The 23,653-nt window shown below is 48.7% G+C and overlaps 5 protein-coding genes across 6 annotated transcripts in view; 2 read left to right on the forward strand and 3 right to left on the reverse strand.

The window, feature by feature from the left end:
• The window catches only part of hiw (MYC binding protein highwire), a 60,111-nt gene extending 48,726 nt beyond the window's left edge, over positions 1-11,385 (reverse strand). The window contains exons 1-12 of the mRNA XM_018015278.2: positions 10,832-11,385; positions 9,252-10,329; positions 8,580-8,963; positions 6,470-7,574; positions 5,706-6,399; positions 5,501-5,640; positions 4,720-5,255; positions 3,550-4,657; positions 3,298-3,486; positions 685-3,202; positions 476-623; positions 306-408 (exon numbers count right to left, since the gene is read on the reverse strand). Coding sequence (XP_017870767.1) covers positions 306-408; positions 476-623; positions 685-3,202; positions 3,298-3,486; positions 3,550-4,657; positions 4,720-5,255; positions 5,501-5,640; positions 5,706-6,399; positions 6,470-7,574; positions 8,580-8,963; positions 9,252-10,329; positions 10,832-10,902 — 8,074 coding nt within the window. The 5' untranslated portion in view covers positions 10,903-11,385. The remainder of the gene's footprint in view (positions 1-305; positions 409-475; positions 624-684; positions 3,203-3,297; positions 3,487-3,549; positions 4,658-4,719; positions 5,256-5,500; positions 5,641-5,705; positions 6,400-6,469; positions 7,575-8,579; positions 8,964-9,251; positions 10,330-10,831) is intronic.
• A 45-nt stretch (positions 11,386-11,430) lies between these two features.
• Positions 11,431-12,178, forward strand: ND-B18 (NADH dehydrogenase (ubiquinone) B18 subunit). Its single transcript, XM_018015276.2, has 2 exons — positions 11,431-11,589; positions 11,662-12,178. The coding sequence occupies exon 2, from the start codon at positions 11,663-11,665 to the stop codon at positions 12,014-12,016; it is 354 nt and encodes a 117-aa protein (XP_017870765.1). The 5' UTR covers positions 11,431-11,589; position 11,662; the 3' UTR covers positions 12,017-12,178.
• Positions 12,179-12,673: 495 nt separating this feature from the next.
• On the reverse strand, positions 12,674-13,900 carry opm (transmembrane emp24 domain-containing protein opossum). Of its 2 annotated transcripts, XM_018015274.2 has the most exons (2): positions 13,740-13,900; positions 12,674-13,679 (listed from the first exon to the last, which is right to left on the reverse strand). In XM_018015274.2, the coding sequence occupies exons 1-2, from the start codon at positions 13,740-13,742 to the stop codon at positions 12,963-12,965; spliced, it is 720 nt and encodes a 239-aa protein (XP_017870763.1). In that variant the 5' UTR covers positions 13,743-13,900; the 3' UTR covers positions 12,674-12,962. The 2 variants fall into 2 exon arrangements, with proteins under 2 accessions (XP_017870763.1, XP_089331434.1); XM_089475308.1 differs by lacking the exon at positions 13,740-13,900 and having other exon boundaries at positions 12,674-13,688.
• Positions 13,901-15,095: 1,195 nt separating this feature from the next.
• On the forward strand, positions 15,096-18,589 carry Cyp28c1 (Cytochrome P450 28c1). Its single transcript, XM_018015271.2, has 5 exons — positions 15,096-15,634; positions 16,210-16,555; positions 16,637-17,047; positions 17,107-17,233; positions 17,951-18,589. The coding sequence occupies exons 1-5, from the start codon at positions 15,366-15,368 to the stop codon at positions 18,385-18,387; spliced, it is 1,590 nt and encodes a 529-aa protein (XP_017870760.2). The 5' UTR covers positions 15,096-15,365; the 3' UTR covers positions 18,388-18,589.
• Positions 18,590-20,056: 1,467 nt separating this feature from the next.
• On the reverse strand, positions 20,057-23,447 carry LOC108618138 (uncharacterized). The gene is made up of 2 exons (XM_089474471.1): positions 23,364-23,447; positions 20,057-23,089 (listed from the first exon to the last, which is right to left on the reverse strand). The coding sequence occupies exons 1-2, from the start codon at positions 23,367-23,369 to the stop codon at positions 20,279-20,281; spliced, it is 2,817 nt and encodes a 938-aa protein (XP_089330597.1). The 5' UTR covers positions 23,370-23,447; the 3' UTR covers positions 20,057-20,278.
• Positions 23,448-23,653: the final 206 nt, after the last annotated feature.

The raw sequence follows: 23,653 nt of genomic DNA on the forward strand, positions 1-23,653 counted from the left end.
AAACATGTTCATAGATATTTTGCAATTGCAAACAAAATTCTTATGGTGACTGTAAATAGATTCTTTAGTTGGGTTCTCTTACAGTATATCATCATATGATAGCTGATATAGATTAAATAGAAAATAGTGATATATGTATGCATATACATATATTTAGGAAGATCGCACTACAAGGGATCTCTGCAAAAGTTTTTAAAAGAGTTTTAGAATGAGACTATTTTGAATCGAAACGGACAGACCGGCAGCTGTATATCGTATTAATTATATAAGTAAAGGTATGAATATAAAAATATATAGTTTCTTACCCGGCAGATTGAGATCCTTTTTCATTAAATTAGCGCTGCACATGCCGCCCAGATAGGACAGCTCCTGCTCCAGCCGTATGAGACATGAATTGCTAGCATTGATCTGAGCGAGAGGGAAATAGTTTTGAATAGTTTAAACAGAGATGGATGATGCGTGTGGTAGAGCTTACCGCTGTGGGATTATCGTAGCCAACCACCAAGCACTTGAAGCCATAGCGATTATTGTGCGGATCCTGGGCGTACAGTGAGGCCGTCTCCAAGGAGAACTCCACGCAGTTGCCAGGCAAAATTAGAACGTTCTGCAGCCAGTTGGAGGCGCTGTAAGCAAGAGACGCACATATGTGAGAGAGGCGCTATTATGGTATTATGCTCTACTTACGTATTGAACTTCTTGACGACAATCCAATCGGGATTGAGCGCTGTCGGCTCGGGTAGAGAGCCGGTCGTGCGACAGCAGCTGGTCATCTGTAAGTGGGCGTTGTGTGTGCGTCGTGTGCTCACATTATTATCGAGCAGATCATAGTATTCCTCGCCAGGGCCAGTAGACGGTGCTGCTGTTGTTGTTGGCGTTGTGCTCGATTGGCAGGGCGGTGTGGCAGCTGCTGCCGACGCTGTCGGGCGCATGGGAATCGAGAGCAGCAAATAGTCCTCCAGCTGGGCGGTGCCGCACTGTGAGTCAAACTCAATGGTCAGCCACTGGACGCAGGGCGGAAACTCGACCCGATAGCAACTGATGCTGGCGCTGCGATACGGATGCTCGCTCTCCACAATGCAATAATGATTGCTGGTGGTGCTGCTGGCAGGCGTTGGTTCCGGTCTCAGTTGCTCCGAACGCTGGTCTTTCGACACATGCAGCTGATTGAGCGCTGCAATGTGCGGCAATATCTCCTTGATCAAGCCAAGGATTTGCACCGAGCTCTTTGGATCGCTGCAGGCCAAATTGGAGATGTGAGCATAGACCAGTGGCAGCAGCGTGTGAAACATATTCGAGGCGGCCAAATTGAATACCTCCAGCAGTTGCATAGCGGCAACACCGCCGCCCACAATTTGCGCCTCCTCCGAGTCCGAGTGCAGCAGCTGCTGTGGCATCTGCGTTGGCAGCTGCTGCTGTTGCAGCTGTTGTGGCGGCAACTGTTGCTGCTGCTGCAGCTGTAGCTGCTGTTGCTGTTGCAACTGTTGTTGCTGCTGCTGCTGTCCGGGCAACGGCTCCTCGGCCGCCAGCTCGTACTCGGCACGCTCATTTCCATTGAGCTTGGCGGCCAATTGCACATTGGAGAAATTCATTTCGGCCGTCTCCTCGACGCCGATTTCGGTGGCCCCAATTTCGATTTCCATTTCGAAGGGATTCGTTGAGCGCTTATCGAATTTCAGCGTCTCCATGATGCCCTTGGAGAAGGACTCGATGCGTTTGCCCAGATCCCTTGCCGTCGTCGACAGCTGTGGATCCACAGGCAGCGCCGCTGTTCGCGAATTGTTTGCCCAGTTAATGTCCATGTGCTCCTCAATGGGCGTTATGTTGTGCTCCGAATCAATGGTCTGCGTATGGTTCGACGACGAGTTGTCCGTCGGCGAGCAGGAGGCGGCCATGGCATTGCGCGCCAGTATGAGCAGCTCTGTGCACTTTTTGGTTATGTCCGCGGCGATTTGCAAGGCCGTATCCCGCGTGGACACCTCGTTGCTGGCCAAGGCGCCGACATGTGCAGCATCTGACGAGCAACCCGTCAACTCGGGCTGCTGTTGCTGCTGCAGATGCTGGTGTTGGTGTTGGTGCTGATGCTGGTGCTGGTGCTGTTGGTGCTGCTTGACGGGCGTGCTGTAGTACAGTATGATGGGTAGTTGGCCGCGCGCGGGCGTGGTGCCATTGAAGCTCAAGTCGCACGCATAGAAATGAAAGTTGGCGCCGCATGGACCGCGCACCGTGGGCATGCCGGCATCGCCGGAGCAGGTGCGCGCGCCCTGGGAACAGAGGCGCAGGGCGTAGCGTGCATGCTCCTTGATATGGACCGGATGCTCAAACTTAATCTCGGCTAAATCATTGTGCACGGCCTCCTGATCGTAGCTGCCTGATATAGACTCCAGTGTTTCCCACTTGTGCTGTGGCTGCAGGTCAACTGTATTATCATATAGCAGTTCCAGCTGATAGTCATAGCTGCCCGAGCCGGAGTAGACCATGGCGCCAGCTATGGCTATGCCCGGCCGATCCACCGAGAAGGCAATCGCGTCCGGTCCAAAGTTGCCCGTGTTCCAGGTGCGACTCAAATCGCAGCGGGCGAACCGCGAGCTGGTCGAGTGCAGCGTACGAGGCGGCAGAAACAATTTATCGTATTCGCCCAGAGCTGTCTGATAGACAATCTCGGCCAGCACGCGGGCTAGCAGATGGCAACAGTTATCGATGAGGCCCTGATTGATGCACTCCTTTAGTGCATAGCTGCCGCCCAGGCAGCGGCTGTAGATGGACTCGATTCGCGCCCTAATCGGATTGGCTATTATGTCCAGCAGACGCACCAGCACATCCTTGAACGTCCACGAGTTGCTCAGAAAGTCGCTCTTCTCCTGCTGCGTGCGATAGATCATCTGCTCCACAAGTATGGGATATTGATGCGCCTCCGTTGAGGATAGCATGGGCAGGCCCGAATTGTCGCTTGGGCTGATAATCGACTGACGCTCATTGCCGGCCGCATTGAGCAGGGAGAACGTGGCGCGTAGCTTCACCGTGGGCGAGCAGAGCCCGGCTAGGATCGCGCTCAGCAGGCGAGAGTGCAGTGCTCCGCGGTCCATTTGGGCCAACAAATCGCACAGGCAGTTCCACTTGAGCGACGAAGTCGGATAGAATGCATCAAAGCAGGCCACAAAGCTCAAATGGCATTCGTCCAGAATTTCCAGGACCAAGGCATAGCCTGGTATTACATGGAAGGGAGAGTTCATGTTAGATATACATAAGTACATACATATATGTATATGTGTATATATGTACATGTATTGATTGACTCACCCTCATCCGTGGCAATATCCTTGAAGATGTCATCGCAAAAGATGCCAATGAGCAGAGCGCGAACATTGCCAATGCATTCGGCTAGCTGAATGTTCTCCATATTGGGTTTGCGTGTCATCGAAGTGCCGGACAGAGAGCTGCTCAGCTGGGCGCTGCCCGCACTGCTGGCTGCGCGATTTGATGATTTGTCTGTAAAGAGCAAAAGCGATTGGAGCTGAGGCAGCAGCGTCATTTAATTGATTGATTCTATACCTTTGTTATTCGATTTTTGTTGCAGTTTGGGGAGAGCGGCGGCAACGGCTCCACCCGCAGCTGAAGTGCTAGCCGTGGAAGCAGCAGCAGCTGCTGATGTTCCTGCTGCTGCTGCTGCGGCTTGTGTTGGTGCTGTTGTTGCTGTTGACGCTGTTGTTGCGCGCTGCGGATAAATCTCGTTGGTGTATTTGCGCAGCAGTCGCAGACAGGATTTATTAACATAGCCCAGATACTGAAGCGTTTGCTGCAACTGCAATGGTCTGGCACGATCCCGCTGCTCGCGTAGCTGAGTCTTAAAGCAGTCCCATGACCAGCTAAGCAGCACCACCAAGCTCTCAAAGCACTCGCGGCTCACGCTGTTGGCGAAGGCGCGCGAAATACGCTGCACGGGATCCGCATCGTGGGGCACCGACGGCTGCTTGCAGTCCTGTGTGACCAGACGATAGAGTATGGCGGGTATTTGGCCGGAGTTGACGTCGGTGCCGTTGTTGGCCTTCTTGCTGGACTTGAAGGAGAAGACCACCTGATCCTCGGTGGTCACAGATGCCTGGCCGCAAGAGCCACAGTCCGAGGAGGGGCCCGCAATGCGCGCCCACACCAAATACCAGCGTCCCGCCGCTGCACTCACCGGCTTCGGTAGCAAAATATGGTGTTTGCTGCGTGCGGCGCACTCGTATGGCACCTCCTTGGTCTCGCTGATGAGGATGCCCTCCTTCTCGTAGCCACCGCCATCGGTGCCCAGATCGAACAGCTTCAGCTTGCAGCTGTATTCGCCACGGCCGCCGAACATGCCAAATCCGCAAATCACAATGTCCGTGTCCGCTGAGAAGCGCACCGCCTCCACACTGTGACCCGAATAGCCCCAGCCGCCGCCGAAGTTATCGAAGCGATTCACAACCTGATACTCGCCGCTCTGCGCCTCTGCCGCCTGCTGGGTCTGCTGCGGCAGCGCCTGCTCAAAGCAGCCGGGTATATTATCTTGTGCGGATGTCAGTATATCCAAGCAGGCCAATAGATTCAGCGATGCCTGCGAGCGTGAAACGCGCGCCTCGGCCTTGCACGGCAACGATAGCTCCGGCGACAGCAGCGCTCGATAATTGGCCGCATTCTGCAAATAGGCAAAGGAGAGATCAGCATCTAGGAGAGATCTATGCAGGTCGGAGCACCTACCACATCACATTCGGATATTTCGCTGGCGACTACATTGTGGCAGCGCAGCTTACGGGCAACACCATCGAAGACCCAGAGCACGTTATAGCTGGGATCCATGGCAAAGGCTATTTGCGTGGGCAGCGTCTGCTGTTCTGTGGGCGATGCAGCGACTGGACAGCCGCCAGCAGCAGCAGCGGCTGCTGCATCTGGACGAGGTCGAATGCGTCGTGGAAGTCGCGGGCTGGCCGTCAGCGATGTTGGCTGAGCCACCTCCATATGCTGATCCTCGAAAATGTGATTGCGTGCCTCGTGCATGCTGCGCGACATCTGCTCATTGATGGGCACCCCGGCTGTGCTGCTGCCGACCGACGGCAGGTCGGCCATCAAAGGCGTCGCCACATCCACATTCCGATTGATTTCCGGCTGCCCGTGTTGCTGCTGCGTCTGCAGCAGCTTGGAAAAGTTGGTTTGGCCGCGATAATGTGGCGTGCAGCTGCCGTCGCTGCGGTTTATGGAGAGCGTGTGAAAGGACAGCGGTATGCTGGGTATGAGTACTAGAAAGACAGGAGGAGGAGGAGAGACAGACGGAAGGTTAGTTGGGTTTATCCAATTAGTATATCAGTGAATGAATTAGACTATTAGGTATCCAGATGATAGCTTATAAAGTAGGTACAAAGTGCAGTCCAGATGGATGTAATGTATATAAAGGTAAATATATAACTTTTAGCTAAGCACAAAGCACAATAATATAAACAATATAATATACACGAGTTCTTTATAATAAAGGGCATATACTAACATATGGTCTTCTTGTTGGCCACCACGTGCATCTTGGGCAGCATTTGAGCTGTGATCAGTGACTCGTCAATCTTGATGAAGGTCTGGTCGCCATTGGCCCCGATCCAGGTGACCTTTTTGCCATAGCTGGGGCCCAAGCCACTGCAACAGGGAATACAAACATAAGTAACTGATGCATGAGTTGTGAAGAATCAAGCGATATTTACAAGACGGCACCGGGTGCACAGTTCCATAGAAACTTCTGGCGCTGCGCTATGAGGGCAGCTGTGTTGGGCGGTATGAGGATGGTCTCCTTGGAGCCACCGGGTAGCACGCAGGCGGCCTCCTGTGTGGCCGTCTCATCGTCCTGCTGCTGCAGCTGCAACTGCTGCTGCTGGGCAATCACACTGTTCGGCACCGTCTTCTGGCCATAGTCGCCGGGCAGCCGGCCCAGCTGTCCCTTCTGGTAGTTGCCGAATGTGTAGACAACACCCTTGTGTGTGAGCAGCACGGTGTGGTTGCTGCCAGCAGCCACCTGGCTAATGGCGCCCTGCACCTGCACACGTATCGCTCCAGTGACTGCCTGCAGATCTCCGCTGCCCAGCTGACCGTACTGATTGCTGCCGAAGGTGAACACCTCGCCGGCCAAGGTTAGCACCACGGTGTGGTGAAGGCCGCACGCCACTTGCACCACCGGCGACGCGCTGGGCAGCTGCAGCACTTGCGGCGCCAGCGGTGCCACACGCGGTGGGTCCTTGTCCAGGTCGGTGGGTGTGCCGCCACCGCCGGCACAGCCAGCGGCGCCCGTCTCCAGCTCCGAGGGCTTCTTTTCCTTACGCCGCATGATCAGCGTCTTGGAGCGCTGCTGGCGCTGCAGCTCACCTGGCAGCGGCTTCAGCTCCGCCTTGGCATCTGCGGCCACTGCAAGTGTTCGAGAAATACTGTCGTTAGAACCAATCAATATGTATGCATAAAGCCAGGTTTCCCTCACCTATTTCGCTTTCCTGGAGCGCCACGCAAGCGGCGCACAGGCCGCATTTGGCACAGCCTGCATCGCCATGGCCGCAGGGGCAAATGCTGCCAGCCAAACGCTGCTCGAGCGGCACATTCAACGCCGAGACGCAGCTGACATTGTAGCCGGTGCACTCGCGGCACATGACACACACGCGGCACTGGCCCTGCACCAAATTGTGATCGTCGTAGTCGCAGAGCGTCGAGAAATCCAGTTTGTGCCGCAGCTTGTCGCTATGCAAGCCGAGCAGTGCGTAGGCAGCCGAAGAGCTGGGCACATCCCGGACGGGCATCATTTTGTTGAACACCCGTCCGCACTGGCCCTTGTTGTTCAGGCCAAAGGTGAAGACCTGCCCCTTGGCGTTCAGTGCCACGCAATGCGCCTTGCCCAGGGCCACTTTGGTTATGTGCTGATCGAGCAGCTCGCTGACAAAGCCCATCGAATCGCAGTGGGCCGTATCTTTGCCGTACATAATCAGCTTGCCCGTTTTGGTCACAAAGGCGGAGGTGCCGTTGTTGCAAGCGGCATGCACCACCACATGGCCATCGATTTTGCTCATCTTCTTTGGCTTCACAGCTTTGGGTTGACGGCGATTCTTCGAGCTGTCGCCATCCTCGCCTCGGCGTGCCGTGCCCGCAAAATAGACGGTGCCATCGTCGTTGACGAGCAGCGCGTGTATCCCATCGTGCCCCACGGCCACATGGACAATGTGCGCCGCCTTCGAGACAATCAGCTCGGTTAGCTTCAGTGTCGGTGTGCGGCCCACACACTTCAGCCCAAGAGCCGCCGGTTTGCCGTAGTAGTAGACACGGCCATTGCTGGCGCGCACGATGCCAAACTCCTTGCCGCAGGCCATGCCCAGGACATCGGCATCGCGACACGGCGCCGGCAGCTTCGGCTCAAAGCTGTTGTGCGCCGACTGAATGCGCTGGATCTGCTGCTGATTGAGCAGCTCATCCTCGAACGCCGCGTAGCCCAGCGTCCGGAATTTCTTGCGGGCCAACTGCAACGGCAGCTCGAACGGCGGCGGCTCGCTGCTGTAGCTATTGTGATACAGATTCAGTTTCTTAACCACCAGTGTGTCCTGTAATTGAGAGGAGACATTATTAATATATATATAAAAGTCACTTTAGCCTAGTGAAGGTTTCTTATTGGAAATTATCCTGTTGTTTCCTATTGCTAAGAGATTTTTCTTTGAGTTCTATGGTCAAATCCATTCACTTGGCTGTTTCTTTAGGGCATCTAAAAATTTGTCTTACATAATGTATAAAGAATGGCTAACTTGCATCTGGGATTCTTCAAATCCCAATAAAATCCATCCCACCTGTACCACCTGAGAAGCTAGAACATACGCTTTCCTGAACTCTTTTCCATCAACAGTCTTCCATAAGCTTATAAGTCGCTTAACTTGAACAGATCTAACAGTTCTTAAGAAGTTATATCTCAACAATGGAAACTCCGATTTTAATCAAATCAATTCTATGATGTACAAAAACTAATCTGTTATTACTAAGATGAAGGACAAATCATATTGATAAGCAAATCCAGGTCAACAATTTCGCAAAACATTTCAATAGTTTATCAAGGCGTATACTTGATATTTATACAAAATTTGGAATTAGGAATTAGTAGGTCCTAACTATTATATATTTAAAGTTTTATCAAGTTTTGATTTGTATATTTTTAGTATCATCATAGTTTTCGTGCTCATCAAAAATTTTAAAGTGATAATTCTTGCATTTCATGCAAACCACAGATGAAACGCTTGATCAAATATAAATATCTAAACTATATAAAATGTACACAGATTACATACGTATGTATTAATGTACATATATTACTCTATTTATTATCCTTGAAGTTGCAATGTTGAATAATGCTCTATCTATTATTCTTTGCTCTTCCTTTTAGACTAGAATAAGTTTTCTTTAATCCTCCTACATAAGTATATAGTTAGCGGTATATTCAGTTGTTATTATTGATTATATGATTATATTATATGACTCAACCCCTTTCTATGTTCAGACCTAATCTCGATTGCATATGTATTTGGTGACCATAGACAATCTAGATAATGACTTTTACTCACATCGCGATTACTACATATGGCATGCAATGAATCGTCGTCCGTGAAGAGCACATAGTTGAGGCCTTCGCGCATTGAGAGCATGTTGAGTGGATTCATTGACTTGACCGCCAGCGTGTCCATGCCCACCAGCTGCAGCTGATCCGCGCTTCGCTTGCAATTGCGACGGAAGTACAATTGGCCGCCGCTGTAGCCCAGCCAGGCGCTGCGCTCCCGACAGAACTCGTCGTTTTGTGCATAGATATGCCCCTTGTAGGAGCCCCCGAAGCCGGTGCCGATCTTCAGCAATGCTCCGCCGTATAGCACATACACAAAGACGCCATCGCAGGCCATGGCCGGCGCCATATGTTGCTGGGGAGCCGTCAGCACAGGCAGCTTCAAGGTGAACTGCAAAAAGTGGAACAAAGTATTAGAATGGCGGTGATGATGAGGATCATATTTCATGCTCATGTTTCTTAAATAAATGTTGTATTATAACAAGATATTCGACTATATATTTACTATAGGTGCAATCCTTTTCTATTTCCTCTAAGCCCTGAAGGACATTTTTAGTATTTAGTTCAGTGAAAGAAGTAGAACTTCCAACTTCTTTCAATAGATAAATATTCCCTGATCTAATACTTTCATTTCAAAAACTCATGTCTCATAGGGTTTGCTATCTTTACGCTTACTCACCTCATCGATTAGAGAATTGTGTGGCACTCCATGGGTATGGAAGTCTGGACGAGTTGGCTTGTTGAGTGCTGCACTAACTACCGTATGCTGCAGAGAAGCCAATACGGCGGGCAGTTGGATAATCTGGGCGGAGAGTTGCCGTGGGGACATGAGCATGGCGGCGATTGCCTTTAGCATTTTGCCCGTGTCGCCGCGCGCGATGCAGAGGCCAAGGAGAGCGGCACATGCCATCGCTGACCAGTTGGCCTCGGCGCCAGTGCTGGAGGTGAGCGCCGCAGGCATGGTGGCCAGATCCAGCAGCAGATCGTAAAGCGGATTAATCAGATCCTCCGGCTCAAGCTTAAACGATTCCGGTTGCTGACCCTGTATGACATCGAGTAGCGCTTTTAATGCCTTGGTGCAGAGCAATGGCTGGATGTGGCGTGCGTCCGCGATCAGCTCGAACAAACTTCGCAGTCCAGCGCCCACAATTAGCGGCACAGTGGCATAGACTGGCTCGCGCTCTTCCGGCTCATCTGTGTCCGAGTCGGCGTCGCTATTGGCGCTGTTTGTCGTGCGCTTGTCCGCCCCTCCACCAGCTGCACCAGCGGCTCCCGCTGCTGCAGCACCTGCACCTGCCCCGCCGCCGCCGGCTCCCACTGCAAGCGGTGCGTGGCAGGAGCAATCAACCAGATTGCTGACCATACAGCTGCCTGCACAGACCAAACAACAGGACGAGCCCATATTCCCGCTCCACTTCTTGAGCGCTGATGCAGTGGCCATGGCGCCATGCCCATTGCTCTCATGGAAGAGCGCAAAGCGTGTCTCTGCCTCCAGCACCGTGGAGCGTATGGCTGCGAAAACGGCAAATTTCGATGCATTTGGATCGAGCTCAATGTGGGCCACCGGAAATGCCGGCATGAACAGCAACTGGTCCTTAACCAACGGCGGATCCAATGGGTTTACAATGCCGGCTCCCGCGCCGCCAGCTGCATTTCCCTCCAGCACAGCAGCTGCAGCGGCGGCTGCCATCGCTGCTGCCGATTTCTCCTTGCGGCTCTTGCGCTTTGTAAGAGCCTTGCGCTCATTTTGCAACTTTCTGCGTGTGGGAGAGAGATAGAGAGAGAGAGAGAGAGAATACGAAAGTGAGATTGGGTCAGAGTAAGAGTATAATAGTAGTGGAGTGGGCGAGGGATATAAAGTTGGTTCGGGTCTTTAAATTTGGGAATCGATTAAGCTGCTTTGCATATACATTCATACATACGTATGCACATACATACATTCATTCATACATACATTAAACAGTAGCTTATCGATTTAACAACAAACAAATTAATGCAGGTCGCGAACAGCTGTTATCGATCAGCTGTTTGTGGCAGTGCTGCCCACTTGTCGTGCAAAACTGCAGGCGCCAAATTTCAACCCCGTCGAAACAGACAGAGCCGCCCAGCTAGGGGTTGAAGACCTACATACACATACATACATTGGGCCAACGGCAAATCGATCGATTTTTTCAACCCCAGATGCAATGTCGGCGACACATCCTCGGCCGCAGCCGCCACCACCCCGCCGGATGGCCCATTGTTCTTATTTACACTTACCTGCGTGTATTGCTTGTGTACAATTCATAGAAATGATCGCCATATTTCATTGGATTCAATAATCCAACCATTGCGCTTAAGCAATTTGCAAATGCGTTGCCTCTTGCGTTGCGGTTTCCCCCAAATCGATTTTATGTATGCGCTTCAGATATATATATACACGTATATCCTCTGTATGTACATGTGTGTGCCGTTATAGCTTATACCGTTATAGACCGACTACCGACTTTTCTGTTGGGAGACGCACACTTGCCACCGAATAACTACAAATTAAGAACTAAACGCTTTGACAGCTTGACTTTTGGCTCAACTTTATTGCACAAACATTTATAAAATAACTAAGAAATTAACTAGTCTATTGGCGAACTTAATGCATATTTCTTGTTGTATGATTGCACCACTGGCTATGCGAGCCATCTACTTATCGATAACAGGCAACAGGACCTTTTTTGCGGTTGAAATGGAGCCATCATCGATACCATCGATAAGCAAATATATATAGCTTAAAATAATTCAGATAATATACTTTCGGCTGGTTTGAATTTAGTTTGAATAATAAAACATCTCACTCACTTTGAGCTTAATTTCATAGAGGCGCTTTATTTAAAAATAAGTTACAACGCTGCTTATCGATTGTTCGTGCACGAAATTGTTCTTTTTGCAGCCCTGCATCACAACAGCTGTCAAATAGCCTACAACAACAACAGCTGAACTGACAGCAGCGCCGCAGCAGCAACAATCGAGGAGAAACATTTTACGTAATTTATTTTTGTTATTTTCTATTGCAATTTGCATGGATTTAACGTATGTGTTTCTACTGCCTAGCACAGGATGGGCAACGCTCTCAATCATTATTTGAAGCCAGATGTAACGCCCGGCCCAGATGTGGTGCCCAGCTTCGATCCCATGCTGGGCTTTGCTTCACGCAAGGAGCGCGTCATGATAGCCACCGAAGAGGAAATGGTATCGGCCAAGCTGACACCAAAAGAGCGTGATTATTGTGCCCACAAGCTGCTCGCCTATCGCGGCTGCCGCGCTGAAAAATTCCCTTTCGTTTATCAGTGTGCGCACGAGAAGCACGACTATCTCACCTGCGAATACGAGGACTATGTGCTACGAATGAAGGAGTTTGAACGTGAACGCCGGTTGCTGGAGCGCCAGAAGCGCCTCGACAAGCAGGGCTAAGCTTAAGCATTCAGTTCAGAGTTAAAAGCGACAAGCGGAGCAGGTGCAAGTGCAGCACAGCAGATCGGAGCAACCCAACAGAAACCTTCACACGTTTAGCAACTCCACACACTGCCCGTCGCGAGCGAAGGAAATTTCAATAAATATTATGCCTAGTAATAATATGGATCTGTTTTTTTTTTTTTTAGTAAATTAAATGAGAAAGAAAACTTCAAACCAAACTAAAATGGGATTTTAAGCGCCGGCAAAAACGGATCAAAGATCTTCCATTAGGTAGCAGCCCGCAAAGGTTCGAATAACAACGTGGAATCACATAAATTATTAAAGTTAATAATTATGAAGTTAAGGCAAATTCGAAAATTTCCTTAAGGTTTAAACTAAACAATCTGTAAATGCAAGTTCATTCAAGTTGGCAACCTGTGAAATAACTGCTTTATTAGAGATGAGCGCGTGCCGCATATTGTCAGCACGGCAGAAACGAACTTTAAAATGGAAAAAAATGAATTTTAATACCCTTTAGTCAACCCTATTGGTTGGAAAATCAAAATAACTGTTTACATTTTAAAATGGTTGAGAAATCGATTACCATCCGACTTGGTACTTGGAATAGATCCAACTACTGTAATACACATATTGTAGTTATAGATAGACAAAATATTATTTTTCCTCTACATCAACGCTTTATTTATTAAAGATCGCTCGCCCGATCCCAATGGCTTAACTTATATTACAATTGCTTTTGTATAATAAATGCACACACACACACCTGCACACTCAGACACACACACACACGCAGACACACTCAGAACCTAATTAATGCTAGTAACTATGTTGTTGATAAAGAGTTTGTGACTAATAATTAACAATTTGCATCCTCTACGTGGTAAATGATTAAATGCAAACAACTTCTTTGGTAAACGCTAGAGTGGATCGACGATTAACCTCATCAAATGCCCAATTTGCGCCACAGCTGATGCATCCGGCCATGCGTCTCGAATATGCTGCGCAGCATAAACACCTGGATGAGTCCAACGCCGATCATGGCACTGATCTGCACCAGGGACCAGTTGTTCACCTTTTGGAAGTTGGCCTCGGCCAGATTGCGATCGCGCGCCTCATGTGAGCGCAGCACATCCTGCAGCTGGCGTGCCTTGGTCAGTTGCATGCGTATGCGGCCAATGAAATCCATGATGTCCTGCACCTTCATCTCGTAATACTCGTCGGGCGTTAGGCCCGTTAACTCGTCCTTCCATTGGTCGTCGCCATGATTTTGATCGCCTTCGCGCTCCACTATCAACTCGAAGAAGACAGTTTTGCGATTAAACATGCTGAAGCTATTATCGAAGCAGAATCGGTAGTCGCCCTCCTTTTGCACCTCGTGCTGGTGCATATTCTCCGGCTTCTTGTAGTCGCTCACGATGACCAGGCCGATGGGATCGAGGAGCGCAAAGCTGATATCCAGATCACCGTGACCACCATCTATTACCTGGTATTCGAAATCGATTATCTCACCCACCTTGACGTTGTGGTACAGGCACTCTTTTTTGCCGGCATCCACATACACAGTCATTTCTTTGTCATAGCCGTTGATGAGGGTCGCTGGCCAAAGCACCGAAGCCGCAACCACAAGGCCTAGCCAAGAGCCGAGGCAGTTCGTTTTCAGCTGCAACATGACGAATTAAAATTATAGAGTGCACATAATGGCATTTAAGATATTACTTACCATGTCAACCCAATATAAGTTGAATTCAATTGAATATGAAACGCGTCGATGTACCTAAAAATGGCGATACATACCACAATGATTGTTGATACTATTTTTAAATATATCGCACATCGATTGCATTCACAAAGGAATTGCATTCCTCCTCCACCTTATCGATACCTTGTGCAATGCGAAATAGTTTCGATGTTTTATTGCGATAGGTTGAAATGTAAAAAATGGGCTGGTGTCGCTAAAGTGGATGACTAATGCCAATAGATGGCGCCAGCTATTAATTTCTGACAAATTGTTTAATAACGGACATTTCAAAATGCTCACAATTAATTTATACATATCTATGTTATCTTATATTATATAAAAGGGAATTTATTTCATTGCTTGTTTGTAATTAATTGGCTACATTATTAGTGTGACGAGCGGAAAAATGATTTTATCAATAGAATCTTACATTTTGCCTTAAAAACTTATGCAATGGAATATTTTGAATAGCGTATGATTGTATTAGCTGTACTAAGTAAATGTTTGAAGAAATGTACATGCAAATTCTTGATTAATATTTGTCATTAAATTATTTCTACGTATCATGAAAAATTTTAGCTTGTTTAAACTAATTTAATGGAATCGTGAGTATGAATTCGTGAGTATTTGTAAAATCCAATATTTACAAATATTTAAGTTTTATTAATTTAATCGTGTTTCGATTGAACACTTTCATCCAGCTATGTATTAATAAGCAATTACTTGATCAACTATTGCGTGCTACGGGTATCAAAGCAATTCACCCCCTGCGGCCAGATTAAAATACCTCCAATCTCAATCTCCGACGTAAACGTAATACTTAAAGCGGCCCTAAATGTAGATTCCGAATGGCCAATTGATCGGTCGATTGGTTACGTTTCGGATAACAATGTCAATGTCGCCGGTGCAAAGGTGAAATGGGAATTTTTTTTTTGTTGGTAAAACTGACCTTCTTGAACATTGCCAATTAGTTGCGGCCTGGCCAGACTTGTGATTAATGTTTTCAGCTCCCGGCTTTAAAGAGCTACCTATTAATCGGTACAGGGAAATCAAATATTGTTATACAGACGCTCCAACCGCTTAGATGATTAATTGATCCGAAAAAGCCCAACGGAATCGGTTCACAATAAGCTGATTGAAAGATCAACTATGTAGAATGAAAATAACTCAGCTTGCTAGCGAAAAGAGAAAATGAATATAATAAAACGAATGAAATCCGATTTGTTATCTTAAATCACACTAAGGCATTCCGACTGCGTATCGATAGTCGTTCGAATTCAGAAATCGTCATTACTGGTAATATAATAGTAAATAATATTAGCTGTGGATGACTTTATCTATTATAGTCTAGTCTTTGAATTTGACATTCGCGAAATTTTGTATATCGATAACAAATTGAATTGATATTCCTACTATAACGTATATAAATTGCATATTCCAAGACAATAATAGTAGGCACGTGCTACACACACACACACACATTTAACTGTACATTTAGCATCTAATTTGATAATGAAAATCGTGCAATTTCGCAACGTCAATCAATCAAGAAAATTGTCGTGTGCTATTGCATAACGCAACGTAACGTCTGGTCAGCCATTCACTGAAATGCTGGCTCCCATCCGGATGCAACTCGATTCTATTATGGAGTCAGTTGCCACTCAACGCTCGTCCGGACTCTCAGCTGGCATGTTTCACGCTCTGCTGCTAGCGCTCATCGCGCTGTTCCTCGCGCTGTTCGTGTTTCTCGCATGGAACTTTGGACACTGGCGCAGACGTGGAGTTTGGGAGCCGCATGCTCTGCCTCTGCTGGGATCTTTTCCCAACATGGTGTGGCCGAGGCGACATTTTCTGAACGATATGCGTGATCTTTATATGTGAGTGGGGAATCAGATGGGAATAAGATGCGCATGTATTCTTTCCTCTTCCTCTTCCTCTTCCACGATTTCCGTTACTATTTCTTCGTCTTTCGTATAACACGCTCTTATCTTCCTCTTCCCTTCAAACTTCCCCTTCAGCTTTCCCTCGTCTTCCTGGGCTCTCTCCAGATTCTTCTCCAGCTTCCCCTCCAACTTCTCTCCTCCAGCTACCCCTTTTACTTTTCCTGTTACTCTTCTTCTTCGTCTTCCTGCCTCTTTATTCTTCCTGTTCCTCTTGCTTCTGGTGTTCCGCTTCCTCTTCCTATCTCTTCCTCCAACATTTATCAATCAATACTCTCTCTAGTTTCCCCTCCAGCTACCCCTTTTACTTTTCCTGCTCCACTTCTTCCTCTTCTAGTTCCCTTACTCTTCCTGTCTCTTTACCCCTCGTGTTCCTCTTCCTCTTCCTCCTCCTCCTTCTTCCTCTAATAGTTCTCAATGGGGACTTTCTTTCCAGCTTTCTCTTCCTCTTCCTCATCTCTTTTCTTCTTCTTTCTCTTATATTTATCATTGAGGAACTCTCTACATTATAGGCAGTATCGCTCGACGCACAGCTATGTGGGTGCCTATCTGCTGAGAGCACCTAAGTTGCTGCTGCTGGAGCCGAAGCTGATCAACGAGGTGTTCGTGAGTGCTTTCCGATGCTTCGAAAACAACGATGCCTCGCGCATGGTGGACACACGGAAGGATCCGTTCATCGCGTGCAATCCCTTTGTGCTGGATGGCGACGAGTGGCGGCAGCAGCGCGGCATTTTCTCGCCCCTATTGACCAGCGGGCGCATACGCAACGCCTACGGCAATATGCAGCGGATCTGCGGCCAGCTCTGCGACTACATCGATGAGCAGTCGAGGAGCGGTCAGCCCTTCGATGGCTCAGATGTGAGTCCTCAATATTACTCATTGTGAAATTTGTAAATCTCTTTTTGGCTAGTTAGTTTCATTATATCTGTATTGCTCCAGCTGGGATTACGTTTTACCAGCGAGAATCTCCTAGACTGCGTCTTAGGCATCGAGGCACGCAGCTTTACGGATAGCCGCTTGCCCGTGGCGCAGCACAATAAGGAGATGTCGGAGGAGAATTACCGCCTGGCTCTGTCGGGTGCTCTGAACGGACTCTTTCCCCGGCTGCCGCGCTGCCTCAGGCCCAAGATCGTGCCGCCCTCTTATGAGCGCTTCTTTGGCGACCTGGTGCGGCAGTCCTTCCATCTGAGGCGCTGCCGGCGACAGGAGCGCAACGATTTCATCAACCATCTGCTGGACATGCAGCGGCAGCATCAGCTCACCGAAGAGCAGCTCATCTCACATGCCATGACCTTCATGTTCGATGGCCTGGACACCACCTCCTCGACCATCGCCCACTGCCTGCTATTGGTGAATTACCTTAACTGCAGTAACTACTTTCGGCTAATATAATACTTATCTGTGTACAGCTCGGCAGGTATCCGGAGTGCCAGCAGCAACTCTGGCTGGAGCTGGACCAGGCCACGCCCAAAGATCAGCTGCTGCCCCATTTTGAGTTGCTCAGTGAGCTGCCCTATTTGAGTGCCTGCCTAAACGGTGAGTCCAATGAGTCGCTACATATACATATAGATGATCCAATGGTAAACTACAATACCGTTTAATACCTTTACTCAGACAGTCGAGTCCCGATAATGGCAAGGGGATCCGATTTTTGTTTCCGATTTACAAAGAAATTTAAATTAGATTGATTTTTTTCATGGAGATAGAAATTTTTTTTACGATAATCGACTGAATAATGCATATATTTACTCATATAACTGATTGGGGCATATGTATTTACGATGGAACCATTCTATAATATCTGTCCTTCCCTTTCTCTCTCTCTCTCTCTCTCTCTCTCTGTTCCTTCCTTTGTTTCCTGTCCCTCTCTCCTGTTTTCTTTCTCTCCCCTGCCTCCGTACCTCTAATTTTTCCTTCTTCCTCCCTCTCTCTCTTTCCCTATATGTTTTTCCCTCTCTCCCTTGTTTTTTCTCTCTCTCCCTCTTTCTTACTAACTCTAATTTGTATTAGTTTTTTCCTCTCTCGTTCTCTCTGCTCACTCTCTCTTTCTCCCTCTCTTTCTGCTCTCTTTCTCTCTCTTTTCCACTCTCTATCTTTGCTTCCCTCTGTCTTTCCCTCTCTTTTTCTACTCTTTCGCTCGCCTGTATTTCTTCTCCTGCAATTCTCTTCTATATACATGGTATATGCATACATTCTCCATATCTTTCTTCATATAGTTGTTACCAATTCTTCTCTATCTGACATTCTATATAGAGACACTGCGCATCTATCCAGCTGGCGGCTGGGCGTCGAAGACCTGCACCGAGCCCTACACCTTCCATGGCAGGCACCATAGCAGTCCGCTGCAAATGTTGCCAGGCGACAATGTAATGATTCCCATCTATGGCCTGCATCACGATCCCAACTATTATCCAGAGCCTCAACGATTTCGACCCGAACGCTTTCTAAACGGCGGTCTCAAGCGTTTCCAGCAGCTGGGCGTCTTTCTCGGCTTTGGCAATGGACCGCGTCAGTGCGTGGGCATACGCCTGGGCCTCACCCAAACCAAAGCCGCGCTAGCCGCCATAGTTAAGCGGTACGAGGTGCTCGTCAATGTACGTACCCTTGATGGCATCGAGCTAGATCCGTACATCTTTGTGGGTGCCCACAAGGGCGGCATTTGGCTGGACTTTAAGGCACGCTCTGTTTGAAAGCAAGCTGTGGATGCGGCACTGGAGTGGAACGTGATGAGCTCAGTGATGCCCTGTAATATTTATTCGATCTACTGAAGTTGTAAGAGAAATGGTAATCAATTTAATATAAAGCTAGATAAGATAAGAAGTAGGTAATAAGGGCAATTTTTGAACTCAAATAAACATTTTAAAATAAATTTAAAAAAAATAAAATACTAAATTGGTATACTTTAGTCGAATCATAAAAGAATTTCCATTTTGTTTCATCCAAGTAAAGTAAAAATATGTTTAGCCGAAGATCTAAAGTAGATCTGGTATCAATTCCAAAAGCAAAAGGCTTGAAAAAAAAAATCCCACACATAAAAATGTTGAGTCTCTTCGGCTTTTGCATCTCCAGAGATCAATGAGTGCAAACAGAAAGAAAGGGACAATAAATGAAATGAACAAACAAAAGGCAAAATATTTGAGAAATAGACAAATAAACCCATCACCCGATGACATTGGCCCATTGACTGGGCACTCGGAACTGGGTGTAGCCCAGTTGAGAGAGTATGTGAGTGTGTGTGTGTGTGTGTGTCACCTAGTTATGTCACACGGCAGCCGATGCTGATAGCCGTTGGGCAATTAAGTCAAGCAGAAAGAGAGCGAGACACCGCAGAGGCAATGGGAGAGCGCGACACTGATCAATCAGCAGTTGTAAGACTGCGCTTTGATTGAGCTCTAAGTATGATTTGATTGGTATTTGTTCGACTTTTCCATTGTTGGGCCCGCGTTTGTGGGGTTTTCATTCAATTTTCGTAGCCCAACAAAGCGACGCGTCAACTATTCAATTTGCATATTTGCCGGACCGGGACTTTCTCTAACCACGGTTGCTAAGCCGCTGTTGTGTTAGCTAATTTACCGATAAATATTTAAGGTGTACAAATCGAAATCACATAAAATACGGCGAAGGTCAGCAATGCGCATCTTAAGTTGGCTTGATTGGAATACCCGTGAAATCAGTTAAAAAAGGTCCAAATAAATGTGTATGAGATGAGCTGGGACGCTATCTGTGATTCAATCCGTATGTTACTCAATCATTGCCCGAAAGCCAATCAATTAGTCTGCCGGTGGGTCAGTCAGCCAGGGAATTAGTCAGCCGATTCAGCAGTCAAGAATATCAATCAATCTGAAATAGGCCAATCCGTGAGAATGTTAGTCAGCCAGGAGTCAATCAATCGGTGAAGTATCAGTGAGCCAGTCTATTCAATCAATTCGTCAATCACCTACAAGTTTGTGGACCCAAAACTCAATCAATCAATCGAGAAGTCAGTGAGTCTGTCTGCTCAATCAGTCAGAAAGTAATCCAACTAGAAGTCAATCAATCAATCGGTGAGCACGATCAATCAAAAAGTCTATCAATCTTGAGAGAGACTGAGGTCAGTATGCCACTCAGGCAGTCAGTCAATTAGTCCGTTTTTCAATTTAACAGACAATCAATCAGTCAATATTTAAGTCAAACACTTCAATCAATCAGTCAATTTTTAAGTCATTCTATGATTCAATCAGTTCAATCAATCAGTCAATTTTTAAGTCAGTTTATGATTCAATCAGTCCAATCAATTAGTCAATCCATCAAGCTGTCTGCTTTGATTCACTTCTTCAAATTCCTCAAATATCGATAAATATCGATTAGATAAAACAGCAATTTATGTACATAAGTAAATTTATTAGTTAACAATTCGTTAAACTGGATTCGAAAAAAAAAATAGAAATTAGGTTGAGAAATGAAACTAGCGCGCGTTTTGAACAGCGCGCGAGCCGGCAACAAATTCGATACGCTTTGATGAAATTAAACTAATCAGTGCTACGAGTCTGTGTGTTGATATATATGTGTGTATGTGTGTGTGTGTTTGTGTGCGTGTGGGACTCAGTGCCTGGACACAGGCAGCAGGCGCAGCGGTCGCGTTTGACGCACAATTCGCTCGCGTGGCCTTGCCACAGTTGGTGGCAAATAGCCGCGAGGCGCCACCGCTGGCAACTGTTGCTGTGGCTGTGGCTGTGGCTGGCGATACTCCTGCTGGTCGTCGTAGATCTTGACCGTCTGCACATGTGTCTCCACATTGTTGGCATCCTGGCTGATCACCTTGACAATGTGATGATGGCCGCGCGGCTGCTCGCTGCTGGTGCCCAGGATTTTGATGGTCTTCACGCCAGCAGCATCCAAAGTTTCCAGCACCTTGAATGTGCGCACCTCATGCGGCTTGACGATCTGCACGGTGCGCACTCGGGAGCTGCCGCGGGCAACGGGCGCGGCGGCAGCGACGGCCACATTGACGGCCAGTTGCATTTCGCGCGGCATGAACTTTTTCAGCGACTGTTGTGCCTGCAGATTCAGCACGGGGCGTGGCAGGGGCAGAGGCAGAGGCAGTGGCTGCTGCTGCTGCTGCTGCTGATACTGCTGATACTGCTGATGTTGCTGGCGTTGGGCGTGAAAGATGTGGTGGTGGTGTTGGTGGTACTGCGTGGGCAGCGCAGTGCGTGCGTAGGACATGGCAGGGGCATAGAAACGCGGACGCTTCGATTGCTCACGGTACATGGGCGCCACCTCAACAAATTGTTGCTGCTGCACATGCTGCTGCTGCACTTGTTGCTGCTGCACACGTTGCTGCAGTTGCAGCTGCAGCTGCTGCTGTTGCTGGGCCTGTGGCTGGCCGTAGCGCGCATACGGCTGCACGTTGTTCATATAGCTCCTCAGCGCATGAATGTGTGTGTGCTGTGTGGGCGGTGCGGGCAGTGGTGCGGCCACCACAGTGGGTGCCGGCTGATAGGCAGCAGGAGCAACAGCAGTTGCTGTTGTCCTTACCTGTTGCTGCTGCTGTTGCTTGGGCACGCCATAAATAATGTTGGAACCAGCTGAACGTTGTTGCTGCTGCAATTGAAATTGTTGTTGCTGTTGTTGCTGCTGCTGTTGCAGCTGAAATTGCTGCTGTTGCTGCTGCTGCTGCTGCTGCTGTTGCTGCTGCTTAAGCAATTTGGTTTGCGTTTGCAGACTGTGCAGCTCAGCAATGGCAGCCTCAAAGTTCTCGGGCTTGGTAAAGTCGTAGCCCTCAGGCAGAGCACCAGGATGGCTGAGTTGCTGTGGCTGTTGCTGTTGCACCTGCAATTGCTGTTGCTGCTGCTGTTGCTGTTGCTGCGGCTGCTGCTGTGGCGCCTGATAAACGATGTTCGTTTGTTGTGCTTGCGCCTGCGTCTGTGACTTGGCTGCATCGTAGCTGGGCGGCAAGTAACCCTGTGTGCGATACTCACCAACTGTTGCTGGCTGCACGGCTGGCAGCTGGGGTTGCTCAATAATCTGATCCAAAGGCAGCTGGTCGGGATTGCTGAAATCGTAGCCAGGTGGCAAGTAGCCAGGAGCATTATAAGCAGCTGCTGGTGCGGCTGCCTGAGGCAGCGTTGCTTGTGGCACAGGCTGAGGCAGTTGCTGGGGCAGTTGCTGAGGCAGTTGCTGAGGCAGTTGCTGAGGCAGTTGCTGAGGCAGTTGCTGTGGTGCTAGAATCTGTTGTTGTTGCTGGGAAACTGATTCGGGATTCGTAAAGTCGTAGCCAGGTGGCAGATAGCCAGAGGCCTGATAATTTGATTGAAGCGAATTGCTGCTAACAATGCTGCTGCTGCTGCTGCTGCTGCTAGCTATGTTGCTGCTGCTACTGCTGTCAATGCTGTTGCTGTTGGGTGGCAAATAAGCTGGTGCGTGATAGACCTGTTGCTGCTGTGGAAGCTGTTGCAACTGCTGTTGCTGCTGTGGGTAGCTGACAATGGAAGCAGCTGTTGCTGTTGCTGTGGCTGTTGTCGTTGTTGTTGTGGTGGGCGGCAGATAATCATTGGCACTATAGACGGGCTTGGCGACAAGCTGCGTTTGTTGCTGCTGCACCAACTGTTGCTGCTCCTGCTGCTGCTGCTGTTGTTGTTGTTGTTGCTGCTGCTGCTGATCTAAGCTGCTGGCAGTGGGAGGCAGATAATCAGGCGCCTGATAGCCGGTTGCTGGCTCCGCGAATACCTGTGGTGCAGCAGCGTTCAAAGTGGTGGCAACTGGCGATTGATATGCCTGCTGCTGTTGCTGCTGCTGCAGTTGCAGGTTGGGCGTGGCAACAGTGGGCGGCAAATAAGCTGGCGTGCTATAGGCCACAGCTGGCTGAGGCGCCTGCTTGCGCTGGAAGTCATGCTGATAGTTGGAAGGAAAAGGCACCGGAACAGACGCAGGCTGAGCCACGGGCTGCACCACTGGCTGAGCCACGGGCTGCACCACTGGCTGTGCCGCTGGCAAGGGCTGCGCCTGCACTTGGCGCTCATCGCCAAAGCTCAGAAATGAAACATCCAAATTGTCATCATTACCAGCGACAACATGTTGCTGCTGCGGCTGCAACTGCTGCTGCTGCGGCTGCAACTGCTGCGGCTGCAACTGCTGCTGCGGCTGCAACTGCTGCGGCTGCAACTGCTGCGGCTGCAACTGCTGCTGCTGCGGCTGCGCCTGCTGGTGTATGTGTATCTCCTCGTGGCTGGTCTGTGCGGGCGGCAAGTAGGCGTGGCTCTTGCCCTGATAGTGATTGTGCACCTCAAAGATCTGATAGCGCGAATTGCCGTAGCTGCTCTCCTCGAAGCGATTCGCTTGCTTCAGCCCCAAATCCGCGGCGCTTAGGCCGCATAGCGAGCAGGCGAGTAGCACCAATAGAGCGCCAATGAACTTTAAAGATCACAACAGAAACAGAAACAAAAAAAATTGAGCACATTAAAAAAAAAAACAACCAATTGGATAATATAGTAAATTATTTATAAATGAACACAATTTAGTCCTCGTTTTTTTTTTTTTTTTTTTTTTTTTTGTTTGCTTTCAATGAGTTTTTCGTTTGAGTTTTTGGCACTTTGAGTTTTGATTTTTGGCACTTGCACTTGCTGTTGTAGCTAGTTATAGCAACTGTTGCTGCTGCTGCTGCTGCTATTGTAGCTCCTGCACTTACATTCATCTTCACGTTGGTCGTGCTTAAGCCCTCGATGTCCAACCGTTCAATGATGGCCCAGCTTGACCCGGCCACGCGTTTTATACAAGGGCGCGCATTAGTTCAGCATTTGCTACAATCTCCATTGACAGTGGCTGTGCGTGCGAGCAGCGCCAATGTGTGCATGTGTGTGCGTGTGTGTGCGTGTGTCGCTTTAGTGCCATCCCAGTGCCATGGCCCAAACAGTTGCGCTGGCCTTTCATTAATTCAAACGGCGCCTGCGCAACATTTTTGGCAGCTGCGTTTCAAGT

The sequence above is a fragment of the Drosophila arizonae genome, chromosome X, assembly GCF_054131065.1.
Source record: "Drosophila arizonae isolate 15081-1271.41 chromosome X, UAZ_ARI_1.0, whole genome shotgun sequence".
Lineage (NCBI taxonomy): Eukaryota > Metazoa > Arthropoda > Insecta > Diptera > Drosophilidae > Drosophila > Drosophila arizonae.

Coding starts and splice junctions, on each gene's coding strand:
- ND-B18 (XM_018015276.2), top strand. CDS start 11,663: ATGGGCAACGCTCTCAATCATTATTTGAAGCCAGATGTAACGCCCGGC.
- opm (XM_089475308.1), bottom strand. CDS start 13,688: ATGTTGCAGCTGAAAACGAACTGCCTCGGCTCTTGGCTAGGCCTTGTG.
- Cyp28c1 (XM_018015271.2), top strand. CDS start 15,366: ATGCTGGCTCCCATCCGGATGCAACTCGATTCTATTATGGAGTCAGTT. Junction 16,556..16,636: donor AGCCCTTCGATGGCTCAGAT/GTGAGTCCTCAA, acceptor GTATTGCTCCAG/CTGGGATTACGTTTTACCAG. Junction 17,048..17,106: donor TCGCCCACTGCCTGCTATTG/GTGAATTACCTT, acceptor ATCTGTGTACAG/CTCGGCAGGTATCCGGAGTG.